The sequence below is a fragment of the Culex pipiens genome, chromosome 2, assembly GCF_016801865.2.
Source record: "Culex pipiens pallens isolate TS chromosome 2, TS_CPP_V2, whole genome shotgun sequence".
Lineage (NCBI taxonomy): Eukaryota > Metazoa > Arthropoda > Insecta > Diptera > Culicidae > Culex > Culex pipiens.
This window is the reverse complement of record NC_068938.1, coordinates 122,607,913-122,627,976: the sequence shown is the minus strand read 5'-3', so window position 1 is coordinate 122,627,976 and position 20,064 is coordinate 122,607,913. Positions and strand designations below refer to the sequence as shown.

Here is a 20,064-nt window from a genome sequence, read left to right as displayed (position 1 = left end):
GAAAGAACAGTAAGAAGTAAGGAAGCAAGTTTTTATCAACAGTTTTACAAAATAAGTGGTTTCAATAGTGAAAATCAGCAAATTGGGTAGAGTTAGATAAAGTAAAAGTAAAGTTGTGTTCTATATGATTTTTTGTGGATTTGATCACTTTGATTCTTCGCAAATCATCAAAAAAGGTCGAGTAGACATATTATTACATCAGAATAAAGTTCAGTAATTTGGGTTTTGGGCAGAAATTCAATATAAATATTATCAACAGTGGAATAATGTCGTGAATTTTGTCATAAGTAATTTGAGGAAAAAATAGTTATGTTATGTTTTTTATTTCACTGGTACGTTTTAAATGGTTTCAAAAAGAGTTGATGTTGTTATTGTACAATTTCGACGCATATATTAAAAAAGAATTAGGTTTCGAACAAAGCATGTAATGGAGCACCCGTTTTGAGTGGTAGAAGTGACAGTTCTTCCATAAGGAATACATTGTAGAAAAAAGCAAAAACTGCTTGAATGGAAATCCTCCATTGGCACTATTTTGAAATGTTAGCTATGGTTTTATTCCAAAATCAAATTGATGAGAGGAATTGTTAGATTAAAATTAAACACAAACTAAATTGAAATTTTAGTGGAACTTTGCTGAAAATTGTTAGGTTTGGTTTAGCATTTTTTCCTACAATCAATTACAACCACAATTTTTATTAACAAAGTTGCCTCTAAATTTAGAAAACGAAAAGATTCATTTCCTAATCTCATAAATTGTTCAAACAAAACTCAATATTTTTATTTAGATTAACAAAACTAGATCTTACACATCTTTTTAATGAATTCATTAGTTGAAAAATCGGTAAGGTTGGGATCGGTAAAATATAAGTCAAAATATGCATAATTTAAATCAAAAACCGGTTGTAAGATGAACAAAAAACTAGTGAATTACGCTTAAAATCAATTGAAGTCGGTAATTTTTATTATCTCGTTTTTTTCAGTTCAATCAGACAAATCAGCTTGTAATTTGGCAGTTATATCTTGGATAACAAAAATGCTATACTGTTTGATATTTATCGTATAAAAAATATGAAAGAATAATCATACAAATAATGCTCTTAATAAAAAAAAACTTTTTTTGTTTTTCCCTTTACTTACATGTCAAAAATCATGAGAAAAGTCATATCGGGGGAAATTCGATATTCGTCTCGAATCTTAGAACAAAATATTTAATTTAAAAATTACATGTTTTGTAACATTGCAGGGTTACTTTTAAGAGTATAAAAATTAACCAAAATAAAAAAAAAAGATCTTTAAACATAAGTGGTTTTCATGCCTCCACGAGTTAAAAGAACTATACGGATTTTATTTTTAATAACTTATGATTTTGATTTCTTGTTACCAGGTCTTTGAAGCATTCTCCCCTAACACTCAATTGTGTGCATTGGAAAGTATTTTTTTTATCGAAATTTTCAACAAATTTTGCATAATACGGACCATTAGGATGTCTGGTGCGGCTTGTGCATAGCTAGAAACGTGAATTAAAAATAGTAAATTGAAATGTAAAATTAATCACGATTTGTAAAATGCCTCTACAATCAACACAAAGAAACCCATTTTTGGGTTAAAATGTTTTTTTTTCTGAAACAAACATGGCCGCCAAATGGCCGACCGGGAATGATACCTTCCAGAGCCTTGAAAAAATAGCCCCTTTAAATTTAAGTTAAATTTTCGAGGAAGAAGACTAAAACATTTAAAAAAAATCACCAAAATTATACATTTCTAACAAGATATTATAAGATTTTGTGATTTTTTTTACGCTCAAAAATATAATTCATGGGAACCATTATGTCAAATCATCCAATTTCACGAAATCTGTACAGAACCTGATTTTTTTCTCAAAATATTCGCCTTATTAAGCTGAATATTTATATTTTAGAGTTAAGTGAATTCTAAATCAAATCCAGAATCAACACTCTTGTCAAAACGCTTAAGGTAGCTAGAGTTTTCTTTGATATCATTTTAAGGATTATTTTATTCTTGAATACATTTTTAAAAAGTTTCCCCTTTCAAAAACTTTGTTAAAATGAGTTTAGCGCTTAAAAAATAACAAGCATTAAAATCTATAGGAACTTTTATTTAAAAAAAAACTCTGAAGAATTCTTTCGAGCTAAATTAAATGCGTTTTGCAATGCTTATTTTCTTGTGCAGATTTTTTTTGTGTGATGTTATTTCCCTTTTTGGAAATTGGTATGATTTGTTTAAAGCAATAAGGCAATTTTTGTCTCCCTCCCCCCTTTTTTCAAAGATCGCCCAAAAAATCAGGGAGCAAAATTTTTTTTAAACTTCAAAATTTCAATGGAAATTTAAGTGCAATCAGCTGAAATCAATTTAATATTCATTCCCTTGCGTTCAAAATCCTTTTTAGCATGTTTGAGTTGATTCAAAAATCTTTTGAATTTTTGTAAATTTTCGATCTTTAGTATCGAAAAACAGTTTTTTTTCGTTGATATTTTTGTTTTCTTCAAATCTTACATTTTTTGAAGACTAATGATTGCAAAACAACTTAACAAAACAAACTAGTGTAAAAAACATTTTAAAACACTTTTTGCACTCAAATCTTGAGACTGTGGCTTGTCATTTAAATTTTTATTTTTTTATTTTTTATAGCCTTTCTTTTAATCAAAAAAAGTAAACTTCGGTTTAAAGTTGTTGTTAATCAAACTTAGGTGACTAATACCAAAATGTAGTCTTTTGCCAACATTCGGTGTAAAGATTTTTTGTGGCAAAATGTCATAAGGTAAGAATGTAACAAATCGATTTTTTTAAGGGGAAACTGAAGTTATGAAATTTCTAAAAACATAAATTAGCTTCACTGTCGTATTATGTGAGATCTTTTACCATGAAGACTAAATCTAATTGTATACCTAATTAGTTCCTAGCCAACAACTAACCGACACTCGTCCAAGTCATCACGTAAGTTTACCTTTTGATCGCTCTCACATATAAATATCTCAAACACACTTAAAAAGAGCGATGACGATGCTGGCGATGATTTGGTGGCGCGACATCAGCGTGTCGTAAAAACAAAACATTTAATAGGTCATTACTAAGTTTTAGCACACACACACACAAAAACTTTTGCTCAACACGGGTAGCCCTTGTTGGGCTGGTCAAATTGTTCAACTTTCGGTGACCCGCGCGAGAGATGGCGCGTTTTTAATGGCCTAGGTGTTGGCTCATCTCTCGCAGTAAGGACTCCGAGGTACTTGTTGTGTCTGCGCGTCGTAAAGCTGGCCATCACCGGCAATTAAGCGGCTTAATGATGGCAGTTTACCGGCAATGTGCGCACGAGGTTTACTTTACTTTTTGGCCAATCATCTACAACCCAATCCTCAGAAGTAGAAAAAAACGAACCCCGTAAAGTTGAGCCACCGCAATCGGCGAATTAAATTAGCCAAAAGGTTTATGATTGGTGAGACGTGATGTTTTGTGCATTTATCATGAGATATGATTTGATTTCACTGCTGGACTTTTTTTTGCGTTTGTTTTATTTGATGAAAGTTTATCGACTTTTTTGTGGACAAAACCCTACTTGAGTGGCTAGAAAAAAAAAAAACGAACTAAAGTTCAGATTTTCCCAAAGAGATTGAAAGGTCACAATGAAGTGAATGTGGTTTTGACTAAAGCTTGAATTAATTAGACTTATCTGGTGGTTTTCTTGGGTGTGCTCTGGGTGCTTTCAAGTGTTTGCTGCTAATCTGGTTGTGGTTTTGTTTGTGAATTGGAGGATTTGCATTACAACTTTCGTCACATTATAGGAATATTCAGTGGTACAAATCAAGGAACTTGCAGATGCTACACCCAAAGTTTAAGAACGAGGGGATAGTCCTCACGAAAAGAAACGTGAGGAAAGTGCTATTTTGCGAGAGTATAGTCCTCTCGCGTGTTCATTCGTTCATTGGAACAGTTCATCCTATTGAGTGGTTTATATGGATAAATGACCGCCGCTAAGTCACCGAACCATGGTGGTCCATACGGCAAAGGCACGGTTCAATATGCCGAAGGTCTTGGGTTCGATTCTCGATACCGGTACTTTTTTTTTTGATCGATGAGCTTTTTTTGAAGATGAACCCATGAGTAAAGTACTCTCGGTAGTTTCGGGATTTATCCTCTCAGTCCGCACACAGTACCATTTTACTACCGAATCGTGCTCTTTATCCTATCGTATGCCGATGTCCAGTTCTGGGTGTAGATTGGCCCATTACTTCCTATAAATTTGATAAATCGAGACGTTCTATTTTTCATTTTGTTACATATGCAGCCTTTGAAAGTTTGTTTTACTTTTGCATAACTCATCTTAAAGTTGAATTCGTTACCAACAAACTTGTTTTTTACCGATGAAAGTGAGACGATGAAGAAAATTATTCCAGAACTATCAAAAGAACATCAATAATTTAATTGATTAATATAAAAAAATCAAATCTCTTAAATGTTTTCGTACGCATCATCAAATTTGATAGTTTTTACATTATTTTAAAATAGTAATCTTGGGAGAAAAGTGATTCATTTTAGATTCAATAGATGTATTTGTATGATTGAAATTCTTCCAGATAATCTTGAAATAGATTTCTGAGCTTTCATTTCATTGGAAATTTGCGCAGGAGAGAACACAGGCACAGCTTCGCTCAGTGACTCTTAACTCTTACTTAAAATCATTTAACAAAAATTGAAACGTGATACATTACCGTTCAAAACATCATCGATGCATTCTTCTAAAATATTTGTTTTAGAATTCTTTCAAGTTTAATCCTAATTTATCTAAATTTTGGAGACATAAATGACCTATCTATGATCTATAAAAGCAAGCGATTTGATAATTTTTAGAAGATATTTTATCTTTTTTCAGTGGGTAATGAAACTCTTGGAAAAGACAATGTTTATGGCTATAAACCAAAAAATAAATGTCTTTTGTGGGGAAAAACATGTTTTTTATCTACAACCACACAAATTGGTACCGTAAACCGGGGTGTCATTGATAGGATTTGAATTTGTTTTTTGGAATATTTATCCAATTGGTAATGTTTTTCTATTATTTTTAAAACTATTATTTTTAAAAACTGTACTGGGATAGGTCACATAAGGATCATGCACTATTTTTGAAAAAATGTTTTAAAAAAATAGTTGCGTTAAAAATTCTTATTTTGAATGCCGGGGTGACTTTGATAATCATAGTTTTTCTTGTTAAAATCAGATTTAAGGTGTTCAAATTGTATTTTACGTCAAATGTACCATCTATAAGGTTGCTGATAAAGCTATTTGTATTTAGTATTATATGTTTGTAAGCTTTTTATATAATTTTTTGGTAAAATTGGTAATTATGCCTAAAATTTGTTAAAATTATATTTGTTTATTAAATTATTATATACGGAATTTGTTCTACTGACATTGCCAAAAAAATTGGAGATTTTATTTACTTCGGCTCTTTATAAACATAATGGAATTGTGCAATAGAATGCTTAAGAAAATTACAATCCATACTGTTGACCATATCCTTAACCATAACAATTTATATTCACCAACTTATTGTCATCTTGGATTGAAGTTCAGCAAAATTTTTGTGAATAGTAGTTTAGTTTATGCAACAAGTTGCAAAAAGAAGATTTTTTTAGCATGAGTCGTACATACGACTAGTGCTGAAAAAACAAACAAGTTTTGCAACGAGTTTCATACAACATTTTTTGCATTTCAGAAAAACACCAATTGAGTGAAATTAGAAGTTGAATGTTCATGTATTTTGTCAATAAATCGTTTGAATCAAAATAATGTTGAAAAGTATTACTTTTCGAAACAAGTGCTGAAAAGTTCAACTTTTGTTTTAGTGCTGAAAAGTAGAACTTTTCAGCATTTATTTTGAAAAGTGTTGGTATTCGATTCTGTTATTTTTGGTACAGAAAAGTAAGCTATTTCGTCGTTCAAGAATGATAGGGAAAGTAATTAGTTTCACGACAGATTGAAAAATTACTTTTTGTCAATTATCTTTTAAAAATAAAACAAATATTCATGACCGATCATTAAAAAAATATAATTGTTTCGATCGCTTGTTTGGACATTGGTTTTCTTTAATTCAGTATAAATTTAGGTCTTACCATGTATTTTTCAAAGTTTTATGCCAAATTATTTTTGTAATCAAATTATTGCATGTTTGGTCCGAAAATTCAACGATTTTGGAATAAGATGCCAACATTTTTTTGGTAACTGTGTGCCCTTAAATGAATTAATTGCTTTAAATCATCATACTTTCATCTCTGAACAGGATTAATCCGCACCAATATTGTGGATACCGGAGCCAGCACTCATTGATTTCCCAGTTTGACTTTTCATCGACTTTTCATATTTTGATCCCTTACAGAGAAGCCGCCGCGTGAGCGTGGTAATCTCCACCTACAATTAAGTTAATGCTTCCGCGAAAAACGAGCAATGAAAAAAGCATTTTTTTTTCTTTCGGCAAGCCTGTTATTGTGGATAAACCGGGTTATTTTCGTAAGTGGAAATTTTTCCATGAAAAAGTATTATCCTGCTGGAATAATGCCAAATTGTGAAATGAGACTTTCTGTGTTAAACTATTTTGATTTTTTTTTTCTGTCTTGATTATCCCAGAAAAGAACATAGAAGAAAAAAAAGATTGAAGATTAATCTTAAGGATAAAACATTTTGATCGCTTTTTGCCTTCCTCACTTTACTGAGGAAAGGCTATAAAATCACTCGAAATATGAACTTTTTAATTAGACCTCCTAGACCTACCGTCATTTATACATATCGACTCAGAATCACGAGCTGAGCAAATGTCTGTGTGTTTGGCTGTATGTAGACATGTGTACCGAATCAATGTCACTGGAATATCTCGTCACTGGCTGAACCGATTTTGGCCGGAGAGGTTTCATTAGATCCGTCTTAGCTTCGCACATCTTCCTATTTGAAATCATAAAGATTTATCAAGTATTTTGAAAGTTATGTTAAAAATACTGTTTCATATATATTTAAAATGATGCAAAAAAGGGTGGTTTTTTCATGAAAACCTTACATATTATATATTTTTAGAAAGGATATAAAAAGACCTTTCGGATGGATTAAAAGAAATTGGAATCGGACTTACCTTTCCAAAGTTACGAGCACTTAAAAAAACGAATGGATTTGCATAACCTCACTTATTTTTTTTCTTGTTCTGTTTTGGTTTTCAAATTCGAATGCACAGGGTGATCCAAAAAAATAATTATGAAATGACAGTCGATGAACGACGAATAGAACTGTGCGGTATTATTCAACATTAGAGATCCTAAATAGGAAGACTGGTCGAAGTGAATTTGACTAGCGGACCCTACACAGCAAATTCTGATGTTCGTTTTCAGTTAATATTTACTGAAAACTGCACTACTAAAATTTTCAGCTAGTTTTTCGCTGAACTTCAGTTAAAATTTGTATGAAGCTGTCAATGTTTGCTGAAATTTCAGCAAGTTTTCATTTACTGAAAATTTCAGTAGTGCAGATTTCAGTAAATTTAACTGAATTCTGTAATGAAAAATTGGTATGTAAACAGGGAGACTGGTCGAAGTGAATAGGGTACTAAAATCCTAAGTCAATTTTTATGTACAACGGTGAAAAACACGATTAAAAACCATTTCTGATCACTTTTTTTCATTTTAATGCAAAAAAATATTCACAAGACAACATTTTTTCGATGGATCAACTATGGTCCCCTTGGAACGAGCTGTCAAGTAGGAGCTTTTCTGTCAAGAAGGACTGCGAGGATAATTTTTCAAAATTGATTTAAAAATCCATTTTAAACTCTTTGTGGTCGTACAAAGGGTCTTTGTACTCAGAAAAATAAGCTTTATCACTGTAAACAATAATATCAGCAATCTAAGCTTCATTGTAGGACCCAATTGTGTCCTTAAATTAAGCCGCAACCTCAAAGGATTTTAAATGGATTTTTTAATCAATTTAATCGCGGCCCTTCTTGACAGAAAAGGTCCTACTTGACAGCTCGTCCCAAGGGGACTATAATTGATCAATCGAAAAAATGTTGTCTTGTCACTTTATTTTTTTTGCTTTAAAATGAAAAAAAGTGATCAGAAATGGATTTTAGTCGAGTATGGGAGCGCCCGTGGCTGACTGGTTACGGTGTTCGCTTTGTAAGCGAATGGTTCTGGGTTCGATTCCCATCTGCTCCCAACGAAAAAGTTGAGAACATAGAAATTTGAAATTATGAATATGAACGAAAAATCAAAGTCGCTCAAGGTGGGGTTCGATCCCTCGTCCTTAGGATTGGTAAGCAAAAATGCTAACCACTAGGCCATGACGACTTGGTGAACTTGGACTGGAATTAGGAATACTGTTACAGAGAGCGAGTTGTGGCGCTATAACCACGGTAAATAGTGTCCAGGGCATTCGTGGAAATACAATGTCCCATCCCCATCCCAGAGGGTCCCGGAGTACCAAACCTTCTTAGCATGGTGCTCCAACCCAATAAAACCAAATCTCGGAGCGTATGGTGGTGTGTCCCCACGCTTCTTACTCCGTGCTCAAACTCAACCCACTTCAAACGAATCATGTATCTGCGATACGGCTTTACGCAGTAGGCCTGGCCGCTTTAACGCTTGTGATGTTTCAATGCATTTCGATGCAATGGCGCACTACAAATGTAAATTTGTAATCACTTCGAGTATATCGCATACGGCGTATCATACGCGCATAATATAATATCGCATAATATCAGCGTGAATATCATACGCGCATAATATTCACGTAATACGCTTAGGCTGCGTACAGTATGGACTACAATATTGGCTTCATATTGGTACAATATCAGAAGAGATTTGCCATTTGTATCCAAACGAGCATTTGCCTTTACGCCCAACCAAACATGGCAGTGTTGCCAAGACAGTATTGATCCAGTGATAGCCCGGTAAAAAACGTTTTTTTTTTATTTTAAAAAATTACTTAGCGGTCATTTCGCGGCCCTTCTTGACAGAAAAGGTACTACTCGACATTTTTTTTTTGTTCACAGACTAAAGTCCTAAAGCCTCGCCTAAAGCCCTATGTAAATGTTGATGTACAACGATTAAAAACTCGCTCAAAAACCATTTCTGATCACTTTTTTATTTCAAGGCAAAAAAGTTGTCAAGACAACATTTTTTCGATGGTTCCCTTGGAAAGAGCTGTCAAGTAGGTCCTTTTTTGTCAAGAAGGACCGCTAGGCTTATTTTTCAAAATAATTTAAAAATCCATTTTAAACTCTTTGTTGTCAGAAAAACAAGCTTTTTCGCTGTAAACAATAATATCAGCAATCTAAGCATAATTTTAAGACCCAATTGGTTAAGAACCGGTTGTTTTAATAACCGATTCCGTCAGACTCGTTGGCCGATGAGTCGGCCGAAACCGCTCGACTTAATTATGGGAATTGTCTGGGGAAGCTTATACGTTGTCTGTGGTAACGAAAAGTACACTCAAAATCACAAGTATCCCTCAAAAGGGTACTTTCAATCCTCAAAAAGGATACTTTCTATCCTTTTTTTAAGATCACCCGGCGTTACCCGTTTAAAAGGGTATGTCAAAATCAGTACATTTTCGATACCCTTTTAAAGGGCGAATTCGGATTTGCTAATTCGAATGCAGTTCCATTCAAATTAACGAATCCGCTCTGTACTGGTATTACGGTTCATCATTTACTTTGCCCGAATCCTACCAGAACGCCGCGACTGGGATGAAACAGAAAAACGTAGCAGGGCACAGCTCTATTGGTCGATCATCGGCTGTCATTGAACATATTTTTTTTGTATTACCCTGTGTTTTTCAAACAAAAATAAACAAAGTTTGGTTTGGTTGGTTTGGTTACGTTTGGTTTGGTACGCGTTTGGCCGGTGATCCGGTTCGAAAAAGTCCAAGATCCAGGGCGTTCCCAAAATGCAGGATGCCAACGACGTCGGTACGAAGAACTCGGTGGAGAACCGACACCGCAAGCAGGTTGGTCTGCCGGAACGGTACCTGCACACGAAGACCACCCGAGCGATTTTCTACATCTACAAGGAGTTTACCAACCTGGAGTTGGTTTTGTTTTCCAACTCGGACAACTTTCGTTCGATTCCGTGCGTGTTGGATGGTTTGAAGCCGGGTAAACGAAGGGTCATGTTCACCTGTTTCGAGCGTAACGACACACGGAACGTACTACGGCCACTACGGCACGATCAACCAGCACGGAAAGAACCTGAAGATCAACGTGGAAAACGTGTGGAACCCGGTCGATCAGTACATCTACGGACCAACGGTCAACAGCATCTTCAACCATCCACACCCGCAGTCCCAGCCCCATCAGGTGTCCGGTGGCATGGGCTCGGAGAAGGGGCTGGTGTTTGGAGGATCGATAGGACTGCAGGAAAAGATGCCCAAGTACTCGTCCGGTGGCCGTGGGAAAGGCAAGGACGGATCGCGCCTCGGCAAGGACAACGAAGTGATCAAAGAGTCTTCCGGGCGGAGGGATAAATCTTCCCGAAGTAACGAGCGCCGCCGGATGGTGGCCGAGTTCTACGCCAACGACGCACCCAAGCTGTGCGACCACGTCTCGCTGGATCGTAACAACCACCGGATGCGGCCGTGCACACCGCTGGAGAGCTACGTCAGCACTGGGAGTGATTTGGTATGTTCTTACAAAGTTGGGATTTTAATCAAGACTAAATTGGGGATTCTTCGCAGAAAATCAAGTTCCACACGAACTTCGCTGTTTCCGTCCAGCTTCGGCATCAAGTACGAGTTTGCCGATACGGAGCTCGGCAGTGAGCCGTACCTTGGGCAGAAGGGAGAGGATGTTCCGCTGCTCTGTTCAAGGGTGTTCCGGAAGCGTAAGGGAGAGTTTCAATCGCCACGGAATGTGTTCCTGAATGGGCGGGGTGGAGCGAGTAACATAACCTGTTTGTACCGGTTTGAGGCATCCGTTGGGGAGAGGGTAAGGTGTTTGGACCTTGGACTAATGGTTGATTAACGCAGGTACGCATCGATTTGTTCAACGTTTCTTTCGGAGATTCTGCAACGTGTACGACTGAGTCTGATGGTCATACGGGACGGGCAAAGTGTACACCGTCGGAAGCGGTTCCGGATGGTCGAGTTGGAGAGCTTCGACTGTATGACGTGCCGTACAAGGACGTTAAGATTCCGTTAGGTTGTTTCTGTGACAACACGACCAGCTCGTACAACTTCCCTCTAACGTTCGCCTTGAACTCACGCACGATGGAATTGACACGGTTGAACGTTTCGGATGTTCACAATGATGTCCGCACTGACCCGGTTGATCTTCCACTTGTTGGGAGATCCACTGCTGGAGTACCAGCACGACGACAACCAGAAGATTGATCCGGTTAAGGAGTGGAAGCATAAGGTCAGCCAGGAGGAAGATGAGGAGGCCGGAGAGCCGGAAGAAGAAGGTTCTGACGAGAAGGACACCGAGTCGGGCAAATCGGCGGCCAAGGAGCAGGTCGATCCAGAGAAGGTTTTCCAATGTACTGTGGATACTGACGGACGAGCGCAAGAACGAGCTGCTGAAGTAAAAAGTTGGAAGTGCCGTGGACCGACGATCTGGATGCGATGCGGTTCTTGACAACACAGACTTCTCTGGCGGACAAGAAGATTAACGGAAGTTTTTGCCCTGGACGCCGTCGAAGTCCTCGATCTAGACGACGGCTCCATGAAAATGGTCCCCTCGAATAAGTTGTATGGTGCCACAGGATTCATCCGCAACCTGCCGGTCTACCCGATGACCGTGAAAAATTCCGGACTGATTATCGAGCACCTGCAAGACTTGAGGTCCGCCAAACGTTTCCTGAAGAAACTGTTTGTGAGCAAGCCCTACATCTACGACGGCGTCATGCTGATGAAACTGGAACATAAACCGCTCGCTGAGTGCCCTGCTGCTGAAGCTCAACGAGGCGGCCGAAGCGGAAAAGTTCAAGTGCGCGGGAGAATGAAGCGGAAATCAAACGCAAAAAGTGGAAGCCGAGAAGCGAAAGTGGGCGGAGGAGCAGTCAAGGCTGCTGCTGCGGCCGCCATCAACGCCAAGCTTACCTACAACGACCTCAAGCTGGTCAAATATCTGGCGGGCACGGACGAATCTAACGAAGGTTTTCTACCAGCATCTGCTTGACTCTATGGTCAAGGACATAGACATATACCCATTGCACGGCGTCTACATCGGTAAGTTCGAGGTCCTGAAGAAGACCCAACTCGATCTGGTCATCCTATTGTTGCAGTAGGGGGACAAATTTGATAACTTGGGGCCATCCATAAACCACAGGGTGGGGGGGAGTGTATGGCATTGTCAACGATCCATACAAAAAAGTTTTTGCCTTCCTCACTTTACTGAGGATAGGATATAAAATCACTCAAAATATGAACTTTTTAATTAGACCTCCTAGACCTACCGCCGTTTATAAATATCGACTCAAAGCAAATGTCTGTGTGTTTGGCTGTATGTAGACATGTGTACCGATTTAATGTCACTGGAATATCTCGTCACTGACTGAGCCGATTTTGACTGTATTTGCTTCATTCGATTCATCTTGGGGTCCCATAAGTCCCTATTGAAATTCATAAGATTTAGCTAAGCACATCGAAAATTATGCTTAAAAAACTGTTGCATATAAATTTCACAATTTGAAATTTGTGGTTTTTGCATGAAAACCTGCCCTATTATATATTTTTAGAAAGGTTCTGAAATTACCTTTCTTGTGGATTAAGAATTTTCAAGCTCTGACTTATCTATCTAAAATTACAAGCAGTTTTAAAAATGCTCTGAATTTACATAACCTCAATCTTTTTCCCAACGGCGGTGTATGTACAATCTTGACAAAAAGTCTGTAGGTGGTCTGTTTTGCCTTCCTCACTTTACTGAGGAAAGGCTATAAAATCACTCGAAATATGAACTTTTTAATTAGACCTCCTAGACCTACCGTCATTTATACATATCGACTCAGAATCACGAGCTGAGCAAATGTCTGTGTGTTTGGCTGTATGTAGACATGTGTACCGAATCAATGTCACTGGAATATCTCGTCACTGGCTGAACCGATTTTGGCCGGAGAGGTTTCATTAGATCCGTCTTAGCTTCGCACATCTTCCTATTTGAAATCATAAAGATTTATCAAGTATTTTGAAAGTTATGTTAAAAATACTGTTTCATATATATTTAAAATGATGCAAAAAAGGGTGGTTTTTTCATGAAAACCTTACATATTATATATTTTTAGAAAGGATATAAAAAGACCTTTCGGATGGATTAAAAGAAATTGGAATCGGACTTACCTTTCCAAAGTTACGAGCACTTAAAAAAACGAATGGATTTGCATAACCTCACTTATTTTTTTTCTTGTTCTGTTTTGGTTTTCAAATTCGAATGCACAGGGTGATCCAAAAAAATAATTATGAAATGACAGTCGATGAACGACGAATAGAACTGTGCGGTATTATTCAACATTAGAGATCCTAAATAGGAAGACTGGTCGAAGTGAATTTGACTAGCGGACCCTACACAGCAAATTCTGATGTTCGTTTTCAGTTAATATTTACTGAAAACTGCACTACTAAAATTTTCAGCTAGTTTTTCGCTGAACTTCAGTTAAAATTTGTATGAAGCTGTCAATGTTTGCTGAAATTTCAGCAAGTTTTCATTTACTGAAAATTTCAGTAGTGCAGATTTCAGTAAATTTAACTGAATTCTGTAATGAAAAATTGGTATGTAAACAGGGAGACTGGTCGAAGTGAATAGGGTACTAAAATCCTAAGTCAATTTTTATGTACAACGGTGAAAAACACGATTAAAAACCATTTCTGATCACTTTTTTTCATTTTAATGCAAAAAAATATTCACAAGACAACATTTTTTCGATGGATCAACTATGGTCCCCTTGGAACGAGCTGTCAAGTAGGAGCTTTTCTGTCAAGAAGGACTGCGAGGATAATTTTTCAAAATTGATTTAAAAATCCATTTTAAACTCTTTGTGGTCGTACAAAGGGTCTTTGTACTCAGAAAAATAAGCTTTATCACTGTAAACAATAATATCAGCAATCTAAGCTTCATTGTAGGACCCAATTGTGTCCTTAAATTAAGCCGCAACCTCAAAGGATTTTAAATGGATTTTTTAATCAATTTAAAAAAAATCGCGGCCCTTCTTGACAGAAAAGGTCCTACTTGACAGCTCGTCCCAAGGGGACTATAATTGATCAATCGAAAAAATGTTGTCTTGTCACTTTATTTTTTTTGCTTTAAAATGAAAAAAAGTGATCAGAAATGGATTTTAGTCGAGTATGGGAGCGCCCGTGGCTGACTGGTTACGGTGTTCGCTTTGTAAGCGAATGGTTCTGGGTTCGATTCCCATCTGCTCCCAACGAAAAAGTTGAGAACATAGAAATTTGAAATTATGAATATGAACGAAAAATCAAAGTCGCTCAAGGTGGGGTTCGATCCCTCGTCCTTAGGATTGGTAAGCAAAAATGCTAACCACTAGGCCATGACGACTTGGTGAACTTGGACTGGAATTAGGAATACTGTTACAGAGAGCGAGTTGTGGCGCTATAACCACGGTAAATAGTGTCCAGGGCATTCGTGGAAATACAATGTCCCATCCCCATCCCAGAGGGTCCCGGAGTACCAAACCTTCTTAGCATGGTGCTCCAACCCAATAAAACCAAATCTCGGAGCGTATGGTGGTGTGTCCCCACGCTTCTTACTCCGTGCTCAAACTCAACCCACTTCAAACGAATCATGTATCTGCGATACGGCTTTACGCAGTAGGCCTGGCCGCTTTAACGCTTGTGATGTTTCAATGCATTTCGATGCAATGGCGCACTACAAATGTAAATTTGTAATCACTTCGAGTATATCGCATACGGCGTATCATACGCGCATAATATAATATCGCATAATATCAGCGTGAATATCATACGCGCATAATATTCACGTAATACGCTTAGGCTGCGTACAGTATGGACTACAATATTGGCTTCATATTGGTACAATATCAGAAGAGATTTGCCATTTGTATCCAAACGAGCATTTGCCTTTACGCCCAACCAAACATGGCAGTGTTGCCAAGACAGTATTGATCCAGTGATAGCCCGGTAAAAAACGTTTTTTTTTTATTTTAAAAAATTACTTAGCGGTCATTTCGCGGCCCTTCTTGACAGAAAAGGTACTACTCGACATTTTTTTTTGTTCACAGACTAAAGTCCTAAAGCCTCGCCTAAAGCCCTATGTAAATGTTGATGTACAACGATTAAAAACTCGCTCAAAAACCATTTCTGATCACTTTTTTATTTCAAGGCAAAAAAGTTGTCAAGACAACATTTTTTCGATGGTTCCCTTGGAAAGAGCTGTCAAGTAGGTCCTTTTTTGTCAAGAAGGACCGCTAGGCTTATTTTTCAAAATAATTTAAAAATCCATTTTAAACTCTTTGTTGTCAGAAAAACAAGCTTTTTCGCTGTAAACAATAATATCAGCAATCTAAGCATAATTTTAAGACCCAATTGGTTAAGAACCGGTTGTTTTAATAACCGATTCCGTCAGACTCGTTGGCCGATGAGTCGGCCGAAACCGCTCGACTTAATTATGGGAATTGTCTGGGGAAGCTTATACGTTGTCTGTGGTAACGAAAAGTACACTCAAAATCACAAGTATCCCTCAAAAGGGTACTTTCAATCCTCAAAAAGGATACTTTCTATCCTTTTTTTAAGATCACCCGGCGTTACCCGTTTAAAAGGGTATGTCAAAATCAGTACATTTTCGATACCCTTTTAAAGGGCGAATTCGGATTTGCTAATTCGAATGCAGTTCCATTCAAATTAACGAATCCGCTCTGTACTGGTATTACGGTTCATCATTTACTTTGCCCGAATCCTACCAGAACGCCGCGACTGGGATGAAACAGAAAAACGTAGCAGGGCACAGCTCTATTGGTCGATCATCGGCTGTCATTGAACATATTTTTTTTGTATTACCCTGTGTTTTTCAAACAAAAATAAACAAAGTTTGGTTTGGTTGGTTTGGTTACGTTTGGTTTGGTACGCGTTTGGCCGGTGATCCGGTTCGAAAAAGTCCAAGATCCAGGGCGTTCCCAAAATGCAGGATGCCAACGACGTCGGTACGAAGAACTCGGTGGAGAACCGACACCGCAAGCAGGTTGGTCTGCCGGAACGGTACCTGCACACGAAGACCACCCGAGCGATTTTCTACATCTACAAGGAGTTTACCAACCTGGAGTTGGTTTTGTTTTCCAACTCGGACAACTTTCGTTCGATTCCGTGCGTGTTGGATGGTTTGAAGCCGGGTAAACGAAGGGTCATGTTCACCTGTTTCGAGCGTAACGACACACGGAACGTACTACGGCCACTACGGCACGATCAACCAGCACGGAAAGAACCTGAAGATCAACGTGGAAAACGTGTGGAACCCGGTCGATCAGTACATCTACGGACCAACGGTCAACAGCATCTTCAACCATCCACACCCGCAGTCCCAGCCCCATCAGGTGTCCGGTGGCATGGGCTCGGAGAAGGGGCTGGTGTTTGGAGGATCGATAGGACTGCAGGAAAAGATGCCCAAGTACTCGTCCGGTGGCCGTGGGAAAGGCAAGGACGGATCGCGCCTCGGCAAGGACAACGAAGTGATCAAAGAGTCTTCCGGGCGGAGGGATAAATCTTCCCGAAGTAACGAGCGCCGCCGGATGGTGGCCGAGTTCTACGCCAACGACGCACCCAAGCTGTGCGACCACGTCTCGCTGGATCGTAACAACCACCGGATGCGGCCGTGCACACCGCTGGAGAGCTACGTCAGCACTGGGAGTGATTTGGTATGTTCTTACAAAGTTGGGATTTTAATCAAGACTAAATTGGGGATTCTTCGCAGAAAATCAAGTTCCACACGAACTTCGCTGTTTCCGTCCAGCTTCGGCATCAAGTACGAGTTTGCCGATACGGAGCTCGGCAGTGAGCCGTACCTTGGGCAGAAGGGAGAGGATGTTCCGCTGCTCTGTTCAAGGGTGTTCCGGAAGCGTAAGGGAGAGTTTCAATCGCCACGGAATGTGTTCCTGAATGGGCGGGGTGGAGCGAGTAACATAACCTGTTTGTACCGGTTTGAGGCATCCGTTGGGGAGAGGGTAAGGTGTTTGGACCTTGGACTAATGGTTGATTAACGCAGGTACGCATCGATTTGTTCAACGTTTCTTTCGGAGATTCTGCAACGTGTACGACTGAGTCTGATGGTCATACGGGACGGGCAAAGTGTACACCGTCGGAAGCGGTTCCGGATGGTCGAGTTGGAGAGCTTCGACTGTATGACGTGCCGTACAAGGACGTTAAGATTCCGTTAGGTTGTTTCTGTGACAACACGACCAGCTCGTACAACTTCCCTCTAACGTTCGCCTTGAACTCACGCACGATGGAATTGACACGGTTGAACGTTTCGGATGTTCACAATGATGTCCGCACTGACCCGGTTGATCTTCCACTTGTTGGGAGATCCACTGCTGGAGTACCAGCACGACGACAACCAGAAGATTGATCCGGTTAAGGAGTGGAAGCATAAGGTCAGCCAGGAGGAAGATGAGGAGGCCGGAGAGCCGGAAGAAGAAGGTTCTGACGAGAAGGACACCGAGTCGGGCAAATCGGCGGCCAAGGAGCAGGTCGATCCAGAGAAGGTTTTCCAATGTACTGTGGATACTGACGGACGAGCGCAAGAACGAGCTGCTGAAGTAAAAAGTTGGAAGTGCCGTGGACCGACGATCTGGATGCGATGCGGTTCTTGACAACACAGACTTCTCTGGCGGACAAGAAGATTAACGGAAGTTTTTGCCCTGGACGCCGTCGAAGTCCTCGATCTAGACGACGGCTCCATGAAAATGGTCCCCTCGAATAAGTTGTATGGTGCCACAGGATTCATCCGCAACCTGCCGGTCTACCCGATGACCGTGAAAAATTCCGGACTGATTATCGAGCACCTGCAAGACTTGAGGTCCGCCAAACGTTTCCTGAAGAAACTGTTTGTGAGCAAGCCCTACATCTACGACGGCGTCATGCTGATGAAACTGGAACATAAACCGCTCGCTGAGTGCCCTGCTGCTGAAGCTCAACGAGGCGGCCGAAGCGGAAAAGTTCAAGTGCGCGGGAGAATGAAGCGGAAATCAAACGCAAAAAGTGGAAGCCGAGAAGCGAAAGTGGGCGGAGGAGCAGTCAAGGCTGCTGCTGCGGCCGCCATCAACGCCAAGCTTACCTACAACGACCTCAAGCTGGTCAAATATCTGGCGGGCACGGACGAATCTAACGAAGGTTTTCTACCAGCATCTGCTTGACTCTATGGTCAAGGACATAGACATATACCCATTGCACGGCGTCTACATCGGTAAGTTCGAGGTCCTGAAGAAGACCCAACTCGATCTGGTCATCCTATTGTTGCAGTAGGGGGACAAATTTGATAACTTGGGGCCATCCATAAACCACAGGTTGGGGGGGAGTGTATGGCATTGTCAACGATCCATACAAAAAAGTTTTTGCCTTCCTCACTTTACTGAGGATAGGATATAAAATCACTCAAAATATGAACTTTTTAATTAGACCTCCTAGACCTACCGCCGTTTATAAATATCGACTCAAAGCAAATGTCTGTGTGTTTGGCTGTATGTAGACATGTGTACCGATTTAATGTCACTGGAATATCTCGTCACTGACTGAGCCGATTTTGACTGTATTTGCTTCATTCGATTCATCTTGGGGTCCCATAAGTCCCTATTGAAATTCATAAGATTTAGCTAAGCACATCGAAAATTATGCTTAAAAAACTGTTGCATATAAATTTCACAATTTGAAATTTGTGGTTTTTGCATGAAAACCTGCCCTATTATATATTTTTAGAAAGGTTCTGAAATTACCTTTCTTGTGGATTAAGAATTTTCAAGATCTGACTTATCTATCTAAAATTACAAGCAGTTTTAAAAATGCTCTGAATTTACATAACCTCAATCTTTTTCCCAACGGCGGTGTATGTACAATCTTGACAAAAAGTCTGTAGGTGGTCTGTTTTTTTTTACTCATTACTTATTTATATTAGGACCTCTTTGGTGTGGCGAACACGTTAGGGGCGATCCATAAACCATGTGGACACTTTAGGGGGGTTGGCACTCTTTAAATGAGAGGAAGGCACCAACCACCTAAAGGTGGATTAAGTAACGTTTTTTTTTACTCATTACTTATTTATATTAGGACCTCTTTGGTGTGGCGAACACGTTAGGGGCGATCCATAAACCATGTGGACACTTTAGGGGGGTTGGCACTCTTTAAATGAGAGGAAGGCACCAACCACCTAAAGGTGGATTAAGTAACGTTTTTTAATATAGAATTTTGTACGTTTTACAAAAGTTATCAATTTTCTTCAACAACAAAAATAATTTAAGGTTATCTAATTATTTAAGGACATCAACTTTATTTCGTTGAAAATAAGCATTTCAAACACTGTTCAACCACTTCTCTTCAATGCTCAGCGACTGTTTTAGTGTTTTAGTATTAGTACTATTATTTTTATTATTACCATCATCATCATCATCATTACTATTATATTCCCGCGCAGAACAGCGCCATTTCCAAGTGACATTTGCATATTTCCAGTGCTCCTCAGAGTTTGCGTTTGCGTGCATGGCCCTGGTCACGACCAAGACTTGTGTATGTGCGCACCATTTGACGGATGCATCCAATTTGTTCTTGCCTTTTCTTTCTCTTGATTTCTTTCTAACAAGAAGACATTCAGCGTAAAAGCGTTCTCTGGTCGTCGTCTTGGTTTTGTTTCTTCACGTGTGCGGAAATTATATTTCTACACAGATTTGATTTTTATTAGTGCGTATGTGTGTGTGTGTGTGTGTGTGTGTTTTTATCCCGTGTTGGAGCGCACAATTGAAATGCAAAAAAAATATATGGGGCTAGGGGGATGAAAATAAAACTTCAAAGGAAGAAAAAGCATTTTAGTGAGCTGGAACTCGTAAAAAGTTCGAGTAATTGTGG

At 39.1% G+C, this 20,064-nt stretch overlaps 3 protein-coding genes across 8 annotated transcripts in view; all 3 read left to right on the top strand.

Moving 5' to 3' along the window:
* Nucleotides 1–20,064, top strand: part of LOC120419584 (optomotor-blind protein) — a 255,389-nt gene that overhangs the window by 17,234 nt on the left and 218,091 nt on the right. The window lies entirely within an intron of this gene.
* Nucleotides 10,752–12,214, top strand: LOC120419580 (DNA topoisomerase 2-like). 2 transcript variants are annotated; one of them, XM_039582307.2, is made up of 2 exons: nucleotides 10,752–10,978; nucleotides 11,020–12,214. In XM_039582307.2, the coding sequence occupies exon 2, from the start codon at nucleotides 11,714–11,716 to the stop codon at nucleotides 12,167–12,169; it is 456 nt and encodes a 151-aa protein (XP_039438241.1). In that variant the 5' UTR covers nucleotides 10,752–10,978; nucleotides 11,020–11,713; the 3' UTR covers nucleotides 12,170–12,214. Both variants share the same exon structure in this region, with proteins under 2 accessions (XP_039438241.1, XP_039438242.1).
* Nucleotides 16,948–18,410, top strand: LOC120419579 (DNA topoisomerase 2-like). Of its 2 annotated transcripts, none has more exons than XM_039582305.2 (2): nucleotides 16,948–17,174; nucleotides 17,216–18,410. In XM_039582305.2, exon 2 carries the CDS (start codon nucleotides 17,910–17,912, stop codon nucleotides 18,363–18,365), a length of 456 nt encoding a protein of 151 aa, XP_039438239.1. In that variant the 5' UTR covers nucleotides 16,948–17,174; nucleotides 17,216–17,909; the 3' UTR covers nucleotides 18,366–18,410. Both variants share the same exon structure in this region, with proteins under 2 accessions (XP_039438239.1, XP_039438240.1).